The sequence below is a fragment of the Mytilus trossulus genome, chromosome 3 (genome assembly GCF_036588685.1).
Source record: "Mytilus trossulus isolate FHL-02 chromosome 3, PNRI_Mtr1.1.1.hap1, whole genome shotgun sequence".
NCBI lineage: Eukaryota > Metazoa > Mollusca > Bivalvia > Mytilida > Mytilidae > Mytilus > Mytilus trossulus.
In genome coordinates, this window is record NC_086375.1 from 38,843,236 (window position 1) to 38,858,421 (window position 15,186).

At 30.6% G+C, this 15,186-nt stretch overlaps 1 protein-coding gene across 7 annotated transcripts in view; it reads right to left on the reverse strand.

Annotated features, from left to right (window-relative positions):
* Nucleotides 1-3,464: 3,464 nt before the first annotated feature.
* LOC134711439 (ATP-binding cassette sub-family C member 4-like) overlaps nt 3,465-15,186 on the reverse strand; it is a 107,010-nt gene continuing 95,288 nt past the window's right edge. For all 7 annotated transcript variants that reach the window (XM_063572027.1, XM_063572028.1, XM_063572026.1 and 4 more), the window contains exons 14-26: nt 14,232-14,432; nt 13,417-13,592; nt 12,632-12,906; nt 11,887-11,966; nt 10,644-10,794; nt 9,821-10,051; nt 8,845-8,945; nt 8,237-8,434; nt 7,588-7,743; nt 7,080-7,169; nt 6,629-6,801; nt 5,876-5,981; nt 3,465-5,449 (exon numbers count right to left, since the gene is read on the reverse strand). In XM_063572027.1, coding sequence (XP_063428097.1) covers nt 4,835-5,449; nt 5,876-5,981; nt 6,629-6,801; nt 7,080-7,169; nt 7,588-7,743; nt 8,237-8,434; nt 8,845-8,945; nt 9,821-10,051; nt 10,644-10,794; nt 11,887-11,966; nt 12,632-12,906; nt 13,417-13,592; nt 14,232-14,432 — 2,553 coding nt within the window. In that variant the 3' untranslated portion in view covers nt 3,465-4,834. The remainder of the gene's footprint in view (nt 5,450-5,875; nt 5,982-6,628; nt 6,802-7,079; nt 7,170-7,587; nt 7,744-8,236; nt 8,435-8,844; nt 8,946-9,820; nt 10,052-10,643; nt 10,795-11,886; nt 11,967-12,631; nt 12,907-13,416; nt 13,593-14,231; nt 14,433-15,186) is intronic.

Sequence of the window (15,186 nt, forward strand, 5' to 3'; positions counted from 1 at the left end):
TTGTGATATTTTTTGTTTATATTGTATACATCTAGTTTACATACTTTTGAATAAAATAAATGAATCATTAAAAGAAAATTATTATGCCAACTAGAAATGATGCGACATGGATTAAAGCACAATACAATCTGTATAGCTACCTCCAATAGTGGTAGTTTTTGTATGGCCTTGACAATGTCACAAAGGATAATGTTTGCATCAAGGAAAATGTGGTCTTGTTTGTGTGGTTAGGTTGCCGTCTCATTATAAAACATCCCACACATCATGTTGATCATAAACAGACAAAAACAACAACACTTTGTAATCATTTATTTACCTCATTCGACCCGATTTATTAAGTGATATACAGACTAGATGTCATTTTAACAAAAATCAATATAAAAATATTTAACAAGTAGTATAAGGAATCATCTCATAACTTAACATTTCGAAAATGTAAATGATTGGTAATGGTTAATATTTTTATTTTTTCAAAGTTTGAAAAGTGTTTTACATGTTTGAGAAATGAGTAGTAAATTTCCAATGAAAAAATTAGCAGTATGTCAAAAGGACATTTATGAAATTGATGATGACATGTTGTTAAATAAAAATGGAAATTTGACAATGGGAAAGGTGAGTCATTTTGTTATAAAGTTGAGTCCTCAACCAATCCCTAGTGTAAATTTAAGGTATGAAGCAGACGACTGAAGAATCTGTCAATTGTTCCACATCTCTTTAAGATATGCTTCTACAATTCATTCATTTCCAATCAAGTTCAAATATATTTATTGAAATGATTTAAACATTTTGAGATGACCCCTTAAAACACACACTAAACTGAAGATGCACATATACATTGTTTCTAAATATAACAGACATTTAGTAAAGGAAACCTAAAAATTTCCGCGATGGTTAATTACAGATTTACATTAAAATGAATTGATAAAAAAAAATGTATTAAAGAAAATCCTTTCATGATGTGTATATAAGATTTATATCTGAGACAATGTATGGTTCTTCCCTTTATACTGCAATGAATGACTATAGACAAAAAATAAACAAATATGTAATCATTCATGGTGTCTTTAAAAATGAAAAATTCTTATGAAATATATTAACATTATACACCAAACAATGTGTTACAAAGTTAGTAAATGTAGTTAAACTGGTAATTTTGTCGGTCTGATTATCCTGTATTTTGTTTTCATAAATTTCATAAATATGAAAACAAACAAGTTTAAAAGACTTTTAAATGAAATTACTGACTAACACATCATTGTATATCACAAATGTACTGCACAGTTAATACAAAATGAATGCACATTTGGAGTCAAATATTTTAATATATCAATATGATATAATAATTCTGAACAAAGGCAACAAATATTTTCTCCATTTGAAAACTGGATTAAGGAAAAAGATTTATGTTAAAAATATCAGCTGTAATCACAGTGTAATTATTAAATATCAAAATAATGTTTGACTAGCATCTACATTAAAACAGAACTGAATGCTACATAAATATAAGACAGGTAAATTTCTTTTTGCACAACATTAAAAGTACGGGAAAATAATGCTGAATGAAAATAATATCAAATGTACATGCTCATTATTCATATAAAATTACTTATAAAAATCTAAGTTGATAGTTTAAAGCAACAATTATATCACAACCTTACACATAGGCACTTAACAATTTCAGATATGACCTTATTCTATCTACATATATCAAATACTAATCTAGCCGTATTTATTTTATATCAACAAAGATCTTATGAAACTTGTGTATTTTGTAAAAAGTATCAAATTTTTCAAAGAAAAATCTTCCTAATTTAACTCACATTCATAAAATCTGCATTCAAACATCATTACATGAAATCAGCTTGTAATGCTAAAAATATTGTTATTTTTCTCTTATTTAATAAATGGGTATACATTATTAAATACATGCAACTATTCAACACCAGAAACAGAGATATTAAATTCTTGCATTGAGCTCATTAATTTGGAATGTGTATATTAAGAAGAAAATCAGAAAGTTTTGCAACAGTGCCCTTGTCAGACCAAATTCTAAATCCAAAACTTGTGATTTTGTTTTGTTTAATGCTAAAAAAGGGGAGATAATCTGAAACATTAACATACTTTACAGCACTAACAGGAACAAACTTTAAAGTTTTTGTGTGAAGATATAAATCAGAGGTTCTTATTCCATATTTTATTCTAAATGTCAAATTAGTGTATAAGTTTGGACTGCTGCAAGATTTTCTAATTTGTATTCTATTGATGAGTTTAATTTTTGACATTTCACATAAATAAATGTCAAGTCTAAAAGTATCATTTCTAAAGTAATTAACAGAGTCAAATAATTATTAATTTTCATCTCACTGGTTTTCAACCTGTGTCTTGTTATATGGTATAATAATAAAAACAAAAATCAATAACAATCAATATTTACATCTGTAAAAATTTCTAAGTCCTTGCAATATATATTTTTGATATATATAACTCATCTAACATTAAGTTAAAAAACCATGTTATCTTTTTATAATATTTTTATTGGAATTCACTGAGTAGAACCTGTGAGACAGCAGCTGAACAATCAAACCAAAAACTGAAAAAAACCCATGAAGCTCTACTGTCAAATGCTTACTTTTACAGTAAAATTGTTAATCCACAATTTAGTTAGAGCTTTCCAATCAAAAACAATGCTACCACTGGACACTACAGAAAACGCTGTTAAAAATGACTGGACAATACAGAAAATGCTACTGTATATCAAATAACTAGAGACCTATAACAGATACAACCATGATCAATAATAAAACAATAACATCATCATAGCAGATATTCTAACACAAACAATCATAATTTCAATCATCAAATAAACACTGAAATCATTCAAATTATAAAAATCACAACAACTTTCATCATTAAAAACATCTTAGATTATTCAAATACAAAATCAAGACTTCTTTCATGCAATGTACACACACTTCAATTTGAAAATTAAAAGATAGTTATAATAGTATACCAATCACAAAAGATCTTCAAACCATGATGCCAAATTGATGATCAGTCTCAATTGCAATAAACGATTTAAAATGATAATATTCAAAATAAAAAAAGATTTTTTTTAAGCTTTCCTGAGTAGTCTTATCTACATACCTAGTCTACCCCTACCTAAAATATGCATTAATTTAGGTTTATAATGGTCTGATATATTCATATATGAAGTGAATGAAAACTAGAGGCTCTAAAGAGCCTGTGTCGCTCACCTTGGTCTATGTTAATATTAAACATTGTACACAGATGGATTCATGACAAAATTGTGTTTTGGTGATGGTGATGTGTTTGTAGATCTTACTTTACTAAACATTTTTGCTGCTTACAATTATCTCTATCTATAACAGTAGTTTCTGTGGAAAATGTTAAGTGAAAATTTACAAATTTTGTGAAAATTATTAAAAATTGACTATGAAGGTCAATTGACTATTTGGTCATGTTGACTTATTTTTAGTTTTTTCTTTGCTGTACATTATTGCTGTTTACAGTTTATACCTATCTATAATAATATTCAAGATAATAACAAAAAAACAGCAAAATTTCCTCAAAATTACCAATTCAGGGGCAGCAACCTAACAACCGATGATCCAATTCATCTGAAAATTCCAGGGCAGATAGATCTTGACCTGATCAACAATTTTATTTCCTGTCAAATTTGCTCTTAATGCTTTGGTTTTTGAGTTATAAGCCAAAAACTGCATTTTACCCCTATGTTCTATTTTTAGACGTGGCAGCCATCTTGGTTGGTTGGCCGGGTCACAGGACACAATTTTTAAACTAGATACCCCAATGATGATTGTGGCCAAGTTTCAATTAATTTGACCCAGTAGTTTCAGAGGAGAAGATTTTTCTAAAAGATTACTTAAGATTTACGAAAAATGGTTAAAAATTGACTAAAAAGGGCAATAACTCCTTAAGTGGTCAATTGACCATTTTGGTCATGGTGACTTATTTGTAGATCTTACTTTGCTGAACATTATTGCTGTTTACAGTTTATCTCTATCTATAATAATATTCAAGATAATAATCAAAAACAACAAAATTTCCTTAAAATTACCTTTTTAGGGGCAGCAACCTAACAACGGAATGTCAGATTCATCTGAAAATTTCAGGGCAGATAGATCTTAACCTGATAAACAATTTTACCCCATGTCAGATTTGCTCTAAATGCTTTGGTTTTTGAGTTATAAGCCAAAAACTGTATTTTACCCCTATGTTCTATTTTTAGCCATGGCGGCCATCTTGGTTGGTTGGCGGGGTCATCGGACACAATTTTTAAACTAGATACCCCAATGATGATTGTGGCCAAGTTTGGTTGAATTTGGCCCAGTAGTTTCAGAGGAGAAGATTTTTGTAAAAGTTAACGCCGGACGCAGGACGACGACGACGGACGACGGACGCAAAGTGATGAGAAAAGCTCACTTGGCCCTTTGGGCCAGGTGAGCTAAAAATATGATTCAAACTAAAAATCTTCTAAAAATGGAGGTGATATATAAAACTAACCTATAATTAGGACTAATATTCAACACATTAAAATATTCAGATAAAAATTCAAATGAATAAAAAAAAAACACATGTACACAAAACTATGTGACTTTGTCAAACTCTGGACCCACCCCTTCTGGATCCATCACTGCTGAACTTTATACCATATTGACTTGTGAAAGCAAGATTTGAACAGACATCCCAAAAAGAATCACTTGCTCCTAAATTGATTATGCATATCAAAAACCATTCTATCTTAAATTATCATGACTAATCAGATTTCTAATTATCATGATCAATCAGATTTTTAATTATCATGATTGATCAGATGTTCTGTTTCCTCTGCTTCTTCTGAATCACTGTGTAAACCATTGGCAAGATTGGCATCATTTACATAATCAGGTGACTTATTGGCTGTGTCATGTGACTTTTTATGATCATGTGATTGTTTAAGTAATGGACTATTTTCACTTTCATTGGAATGTTGAATACTCGAGTTCTCATTATCAGTTGCTTCAGTCAACTCGGTGGATTTCTGCTCTATTACAGAATTACTGTCAATGGAAAGATTTTGATTTGAATCTGACTTTGTCTGATCTTCCTTTTGTTCTACATTTATTCCACCATTTAATTTTGTTTTCCCAGAATCCTTCACCATGACAGCATTCCCATTTACCTCCATTGAAGCACCTTTACTCCTATCTTCCTGCATACACATGGACTCATCTATGTTTACGTCTGATGTACTGTACACCCTTTCAACCTCCTTTCCAGAAGAGTCGTATGTATCCTTGGCAATGCTAAGTAGATGCTCTGCTTCACTTGGACCTGTTTGCTGCACCATTTTAGAAAAGTAGCCATCTTCAATTTGAAGGAGCTGATATGGATGATCAAACTCCATTATATTTCCTTCATCAAGAACCTTAAAAAGACCAAGACAAAATATAGGGGATCCACTATTTAAAAGTTTGTCATACTAACAAAATTGTCTTTTACACCCTATCGGATTATCAACAGTTGAGAAAACTGACATTTGATTTCAATTTTTTCGATAGAATAAATAAAATGTGCATGTCCCAGGTCAGGAAACTCTTGCTTTTGTTTATCTCGTGTGTTTAAAAGAAAAATGATTTAAATGAATGTTTCTAAGTTTAGTGTCGCATTCAATTTGCTGATCCAGTATATATTATTGATTTGAGACCAGGTGAAGCCTAATTCTAGGTACAGGACTTTCTCACTGCATGTCTACTCTTAGGACAAGTTGTTGCCTCTTTGATACACTCCCCCTTTGTATTCTCTTATACTAATAGATGAATCACACTTGAAATGGTTTTAAATGTGTACTTACTAGAACTCTGTCAGAATCCATTATGGTATTTAGTCTGTGAGCTATGGTTAACACAGTACAATATCTAAACTTCTCTCTGATTGTATTCTGTATTAATGCATCAGTTCTGAAACAAATAATGTCTAATACAGCATTGCGTTGTCTTGTATTGAATGTCATAATAAAAGACACTGTGATAATAATAGACATATGTATGAAACGACACAGATGTTTATTGCTTATTCTATAACTCATAATATTTCAGAAGTGAAAACCCATGTCATACATATAAAGCTGATCTTGGATGGATTTGGCTATTTTCTTAGGGTTTTTTTGGTCAAAAAGCTCTGCAATTGATTTGGTTCTTATAAATCCTTGGCTTTGAATTATTTGGATTTAAGGTGGTACCCAACACCTTCGCTAAAATTAATTTGGCTCATTTAATTTTCATAAAATTTTGTCAAAGTATTTACTTTGACACTTTAACAAAAATATTAAAATTTAAAAAAATTTGAACCAACCGTTTTGTCAGAAAAATTACACTAGTTATATAGCAATTTGACAAACACCAATTTTGATCATTGAGAAGCTAAATATTCCTTGTATAACACAACGTAATTAAAACATTTAGTTGACTTGACAGAGTTATCTTCCTGTAGTGTTTTGGTAATTTAATTGTTTTAGAAAAACACTATAGATGCATGAAATTTTGAAGTGTTGTTTATACTTTTTAAAGAATAAAATCTCTTCTGTATATATCTATAGATACCATACCTTGGATCTACATTAGCTGTAGCCTCATCAATCATCAATATCTTATTTCTACGTAGGATAGCTCTGGCCAGACAGATCAACTGTCTTTGCCCCACACTAAAGTTTATCCCTCCTTCAGAAACCTCTGTCTCCAACTGGCTAGGAAGTTCTTCAATGGCTGGCTTTAGCTGTACCTATTTACAATTAAACAAATATGTTGATAAAATATTAGCATTATATAAATACTTTTTTCAATGCTTACAACGTTTCCCCAAAATTATTTTCTTGATATTTTGATCACTTTCACGTAAAAAGCATAAACTAAAATGTTTTTTCATTTTTTAAAATTTTTAACACATATCTACAACAAATATCAGTGTTAGTCTTTTCATATTTTTATGATGAAAGCAACATTTGAATGGTGATTTTAACCATAATCATATAACATTAATGACAACAATATAACACATACCTCCTCTAGGGCACTCCATAATGATGAATCTGCATGTTCACCAAATGGATCTAAATTTTTCCTCAAAGGACCAGTGAACAGGACAGGATCCTGTAAAAAAAAAGATGCAATCCAAATTACTATGGTAGAAATATATAAAATAAGAAAAGCTCACCTAAAATAAACATACATGTATGAACACCATTAGAACATGTCAAGGACAGAGGCAGATTTAGAGTTTTTTTTCAGGGGGAAAAAATTTGATATTTATATAGAGAATCACTGAAGCATGACTGGAGAGGGCTCTCTTAGGCAGTGAAAATTTCTGCAGTTGCCACTGAATGAGACAGAAAACCAGCAAAGACAAAATAAAAAACTTCATCTTCTTCTAAATAAAAAACAAATTGAAAACAGATAGGTATAGGTAACTTTGGTTCTCATGCAATCCCTTTTTTATTTTTTACACTCAAATTTGATACATTTTCTGAAAATCAGACAAAACAAATTCCAGAATATAGTAAAAACCTACCTGTGGTATGATAGAGATCTTGTTCCTGAGTTCATGTAAACCTATGTTGACAATATTAACACCATCTATCATAACTTGTCCTTCTGGTTCTATCATTCTAAATAACATAGCAATCAATGAACTCTTACCAGCACCAGTTCTACCCACAATTCCAATCTACAATCAAATTACACCAATTTATAATCACGTCAATTTTCATGATTTATAGTTTTAAGGGGGTAATTCATAGTCCGGCCAGGGTATGAAATTGCAAAAAACACAACATTCCATGGTCTTTTCATATCATCATTTTTTAAAAAAAAAAATATTTAAAACTGTGCCTGTGAAGCTTTTTCTTCTGTAACATTTATATACAATTTTTCACTTATTAATTCTTTGAATTTTCCTCAACAGCCTTTGATTTTCCTAGACACAAAGAACATTTAAAATAATGTCTGACAAAAGTATTGTAAATTGTGAAATTATTGAGATAGTTCTATTGATCAAGAATAATTACTGCATCAATCCCCATACATTTTATTTCAACAAATAAATTGTTACTGAAATTTTCAGATTTGAATAAATTTTCTTTTGCCTTATACAGAACCTTTTAAAATCCTCACAAACAAATATTCCTATTAATTTTTAATTTCATGGATATTGGACTTACCTTTTCTTTGCTTTCTATACAAAACTTTAAGTACTTGAGGACCATTGGACCTGTACTAGAATATCTCAGGCAGACCTTATCCCCAGTTATCTTGCCATGGACTGGCCAGTCTGGTGGAGGTTTGTGGTCCTTGTCTGAAGTTAGGTCAGCTTCACTGGTTAGTTTAGAATACTGCATCACTCTCTCAACTGATATCATCTGCAAGCAAAAGAAATATAATATCAAAGATATGAATATACAAATACATATTTCGACTTCAATTTTCAGAATTTTTCATTGCTTTTTTAAAGACTGAATTTGTAAATTTTTGACAATTTATATAATATGAGACATTTCCTCTTTGTTCACAGGGTATCATTTGTTAATGTTCAGTCAAATGTAGATTGGGGTCAAAATTGTAATGAGCACTAATTTTAAAATTTCACCTCACAGTGAACAATTGTATTAAGTTTCAAGTTGATTTGACCACAACTTCATGTTTAACTACATTAATCAGAAACTTAATCCTGGTTCAGAACAGACCAATGGAACAAAAAACAGACAGACGCACTAAACAAAAAAATAATACCCCATACAAATTCATGCTAAATAGCTATCTAACTACAAACCTGATTTTCTACTTCTGCACTCTGTCTGACTGCCCATTGGAACATTCCCATCAATGTCATAGCATAAGTTAGTGTAAGTCCTACCCTTCCTGCATCCAGAGCTGAAAACAAATCGGTATTGAGAATATTTGCACATAATGCAACATCATTTCTTATTTGGTTAATTCTTGTAGAATAGATTGATTCAAGTTTTCTTAATTTCAAATCATTGAAATGGCAAATATTTCATGCATATTGAGAACAATATTTTTCTGGAGGTAAATAAAAATTGGATATAGGTACACTGTATGAAAAATGGACCAGGGACAAAATTTTGATCTCAAATTAGGTTTAAACTGGTTTAAATATGAAATTCACTTTTATCTGGATGTTGAATGCATTACAATATACTACTTCATATAAAAACTTTTGATAAGCAACTGGGATTTACTGAAAGTCACAACACTATACTTATGAGTCGTAGAAAATAAGTAAAGACATGGTCCCATTGTTCCCATTTTTCCGATTGGAATTGGATCACAAAGATACTTCATTTATTTTTTTGACATCATTTGATGCAGTATGTTGAAAGTTATAAAACCTTTTCATCCCTCTATTTTATCTTATAATATTCTTGTTTTCAAAATTCCAATATGGAACATACTTTATAATATTTTACCATAAACCATTTTTTCAAGACGTTTTGGCCATTGGCCTTCTTCAGTTCTTTATTTCTCCTCTCAACTACATGGCTGACATTACATTTTTCAATCATTTAAAATCTTTATTTCTCCTCTCAACTAGATGGCTGACATTACATTTTTCAATCATTTAAAATCATTTTTAAATTATTGAAAAATGTAATGTCAGCCATGTTGTTGAGAGGAGAAATAAAGAACTGAAGAAGGGCAATGGCCGAAACGTCTTGAAAAATTGGTTTATTGATACAATCTTATAATATTAACAAATTATCAAACTGAGGGAATATTAAACTTACAATCAGCTAAAACAACACATAAGAATGCCACTATGCTAACAAATACAGCACACATCCAATCAAGTCTGACTGCTAACCATCTACTGGTAGCCAAAAACAGGAACCAGGCTTCAGTGTGCAGGTTCTGGTGGTTGTCAAATTCCTCCTGAAACTTGTCTTGTACCCCAAAGGCTCTGATTGTGTGTAATCCTTGTAATGAGGCACTGAGATGGGAAAATACTGGGCTTCTTGCTGCAAATTACAATTCTAATTTTAAACAAGTTCTTTAGTATTATCTGGAGATTTTATTTCTCAATTAAGCCTATAGAATACCCCACCTATCTTTGAACCAAAACAATACATTCAGCCCCAACACAGAATAACACAAAAGTAAATACACAAAAGAATGAAAAAAATATTTTGATATGTAAATCTCATAATATAGTGTTTATTTTGCTGTTTTCTCAACTAGTCAATAGTAAATTTCACATACCATTATTTAGGTAAAATACCCATTTGAGATATCACTTGAAAGTGATCTGCAAATCAAAGTAATTTATTCAACTTTGGCACAAGATGACCTTGAAGATTACGAACCATCAATATAATTTTTTGTTAATCATCCTACTACATCTTTGGGTTTCTTTTATCTGAGAATATCCCTGCATGTTTCAAATGTTTTTGGTTTGTAATGACTCAATTTTTGTTTCACTAAAATTAGGAGTTTCCACAAATTAAAGAGGGGGCTAGTGTCTGAGAACAACTCCAATTTTACCTCACTTATATACACATTTATTTTTAAAACACCCTTAATAATTACATAAATAATTTACTTATCACTTACTTGTTCCTTCTAATCTCTTAATGTGACGAGATGTCATGATATAATATCTTCTGACAACAACAAACAGTATTCCTATTGGTATCAGTGGTATAAATACCCATGGTAGCACTATTCCAACAACTACTACTATACCAATAATTAGGAGGAAACACTGCAAGAAATAAATCAACATATAAAGAAGTAACAAATTAAGAAGTGAGATAAAAACATTACCATATTATTTGTTTACTGTAGAAACATATTTCTATTTGGTTTTGTTTCGAAATTATACTTCATGGGGATTATAATTTGTTGGCAGTTTGTGAAAGTGATATGCTATGTAGGTTAAAACTCTTTGAATAATATGTATGCAAAAAGAAGGCTAGTTATCAAATATCAATTTTGGATTTGTTGTTCAATCTACATGTCCAGCTCATTGAAATTTGTATCATACATATTTTATACTTCAACTTGATAAGAACTGCTGCTGGTGAAAGGGCAAGTCCCCAGGGGAAATATAGTCATTAATTCCATGCTGGAAATATTTTTCTAAATGTTTTCTCTAAGTTTCCAGTGCATAAATAATGGATTTGTACTAAACTAAGGTTGCAACTCCCTCTGGCAAGTCTGCTTGAAAATCAGTATCATACAACCTTAGGTAATTTAACTAAAGTTGTATCTTTCTCAGACAAAATTGACCGTTGGAGAATTTGGCTGTCTTGATTAGACCTTTCCCGTTCTATGCACTCTTAACATTTTATATTATTATACTTCACGTTAAAATGCCATATTTTGATTGGCTAAGACGAGGGTGTCAACTTACTCTATCACATTGCTGAGCGGTTGACAATTTATTTTAATGTTACCCTCACGTCTAGACCAATCAGAAATCAATAATTCAAAGAACAACGAATTGAATTTACATCAAGGAATTAAATACAATGCTTAAGTTCTACTTTTTGGCTCAGATTTTATTATTGACTGTTAAAATAAATAATTAAAACATCTTGCTTGACTTTTGTTGTTTTTTTCTAATGCCCGTAACGTTGTTATGAACGTGACGTCATAGAAAATACTTTTAAAATAAAAGTAATCTGTAAAAGCCAATAATGATATGACATTCAGTATAATAAATTAAATTACACATAGCTGAGAGGGTGATAGAGCAGATTGAAACCCCTCGAATTTATTCACATTTAATTGTTGGAAATAAAAAAACATCCCTTACACTGACAAGAGATCTATGAGATTAAATATCCCATACCTGTATAAAGTCAAACAGTGTTATTGGAAGAAGGTCGTCCATGTGCCCTGTATCTTTAGAAAATCTGTTTAATATTCGACCTACAAAAGAGGTGTTTTATTTACTATATACAGAAACAGTTTGACATGAAAATGAAACTTCTGAACATAAATATCAATGATGAAGAGTTTATTAGGTAGCAATCTTGTATGGTAGGCATCAAGGTAGTCTTCTGTTTGTTTTTTCTTTTGAAAATCAATAAGCAATGCAATTTGCAAGATTTATTCTATTTAGCAAGGCTTGTAAGCTCTTTTATTTTCAAATATCTTATAAAATATGGTTTTTAATTGCAATTGTTTTCTTTTCCGATACTTGTATATGTGATTTTACTGCTATTTTCCTATGTGAAAAAGACAGACTTTTGTTTTTGATGTAGGTTTAGCAGTGACAAATAAATGTCTGGAATTCAAAAGATTAGTTTACGTCATAAACAAATTTGCTTTTCCTACAAATTGCCATTTTTCCAAATATTTCAAATTTATGAAAACAAGAGAGGTTGTCATTTGTTGCTGTGTTACATGTTTGTTTTTTGCTCATTGTTGAAGGTCATACAATAACCTATAGCTGATAATTTCTGTGTCATTTGGTCTCTTGTGGACAGTTGTTTCATTGGCAATCATACCACATCTTTTTTTCATATTGGTTTCCATATCAATAAGTGTAATTGTATATGACTGGCACCTTGGGAATAAATTCAAGTACATACCAACTGGATTTGTGTCAAAGAAGCTGATTGGTGAACGAAGTAAACTGTTGAACATCTTGTTGTGCATGTTCATAGAAGAATCGACAGCTACTTTGAAGAACATAAGAGCCCTAAGGAGACCGAACAGGAACACAGCAGCTATGATACCAGTAAAGATGTAGACATTTTCGTGTGTGTCCACAAAAGGGATAGTCACATTTGTAACATTGTATCCCTGAAATCTTAATTCTTTATCCAGGGCAATGGCAGCATGCTTATTTTCTTCTTTATTTGACCTATAAAACATAATTCATAACTTGCATATGGTTTTTATAAAGCAATGGAGACAAATTTACATCTATAATAAAGTTTTGGTATTAGCATCTTTTTGGTTAAAAACAGTTACCATAGATTAAGAAGGTATCACACTTCTTTTAAAATAAATTTGATAAACTTTTGTTTCAGAATTTCAGTGTTTCATTCTTGCTATTGAATTAAACATTTTACTTACACGTACTATCACCACATTACAATCTGGCTTATGAGATGCATTTCACACATTAAAATTGTCAATTATTTTTCAAACTACCTTGGATTCATTATAATTTGTTGGATGCCAATTTTTAATTGATTTTGTGGGTACATGTGAACCCAAATTTTAGTGTTCAATGAATGATATATTCTAAATAGGCTTGTGCACAGACTTTGAACAAATCACAGTATTAAATATCCACAAACATGAAAGTTTTTAATTATCCATGAAAATAAATCCTCAGTATTCACTTAAGTGTGTATTTGACACTTACCATAATGCTAACCACCAATCGCTTGTCACATAAAGTCCTTGGGTTAACAAGTTTAGTAATATCAAAATAATAAACTTGAAGGGACCACAACCATTTTTGAGCCACTCATAATAAACTTTCCATCCTACAGTGCCTTCCTGTCTCTCTTCTTCTTCTGGTAGTTGCACTGGGTCTGGCTGTAAAGTAAAACAATGTAAAATGTAATGGGTGTTGCTATTATTTAACATTGTGTAAAAGCACTGAACTAGCCATATTCATGGGTAACTCCATTTAAGTCTCTGGGTTTCTCAACAAAGTGCTCCATGTCCTCTTGTGTGCTTTAACCCTTCATTGATATTTTGAAAAGTTGGCAAGTGATTGCAACTAATTCAACAATTTATAGTTATTACTTGATCTTTTTGTGCAGTAATGCATCTGGCTGTTATGTTAAGGAATATAAATGTTCCAGACTCTTAAAATTGATAAATAAAGCAGAATGTTTAATGATAAAATAATAATGAGAAATTTTAAGTTTTTGTTTCAGATCATTTCCACAATGATTTGATTTTTATCTTTTCACTTAGTGTTATGTATCTTGTAAGTGCAAAATAAAGCATAACAAAATATAATATTAGCATCATTACACCTTTTGTGCATAAAAAACTCTTTAACTAGTTTATTTCATAGTCTAAAGCAATGTAAATTCTAGTGAAATTATTTTGCATTTTCATTTATGAAATGAAATAATTTATGGCATCCTGAGGTCTCCAATTTATTTTCTTAGCAAAAGAAAACTGAGATTTTGATTTATAAATCTTGCTTAAAATCTAATTTACCTCAAATTCTGTTCCTATGGATGTCAAAGACATCATCGATCCGATATTGGCAAGTTTGGCATTTTCTAAATGATAGCTGACTTCTTGGTGATGTTCTTCTTCTTTTACTTCTTCCTCCTCTTTATCTCTCTTCAGCAGAGAGGAGAAATCTATTCCTGATTGTGACATTTCATCAAATGTTCCTTGCCCTAAACATTTACCCTGAAAAAATTAAAGTGAAATAAAAACATTGTGTAAAATTCTTGTATCAATTCATCATCTTCTTAAGGTGGTACCCAACACTTTCACTAAAATTAATTTGGCTCGTTTAATTCTCATAAAATTTTGTCGAAGTACTTTCTTTGACCCTTTTACAAAAATAAAAGTTTCAAAAATTTTGAACCAACAGTTTTGTCAGAAAAATTACACTGGTTATATAGCTGTTTGATGAACACCAATTTTGATCATTGAAAAGCTTGATATTCCTTTTACAACACAACGTAATTAAAACGTTAAGCTGACTTTACAGAGTTATCTCCCTGTAGTGTTAGGTACCACCTTAATTCTATAGAAAGAGATTCATAAATGAGCAAAATGCTAAAACAATAACTTGCTGAGGAATGTTACTTTTTTGTTTATATTTACAAAACATATATATGGCTTGGCACATGCCTGAGGGAGGTGTAACTTTGGTTTTTGAATAATCTATTAATTTACCATCAGGGAATGATGAAATTTTGATCATCTCAGTGTTTGGCTGATACCCTCTGTAACAAACAGTCCACAAGCATATAAATAACCCTAGTAGTACTAGTAAATGAAAATAAAACTTTGATCAGAAAAGATGAAAATCCCAAAACTTGAAAGCCATGGATGTATAAGACCTGAAAATATGAAGTCTTTATGACCCAAAGGGACCTACAAAGAATAGTCAAATTCGCCTGAGGAAATTGAAACGTTGGTTTCTAAATACTTT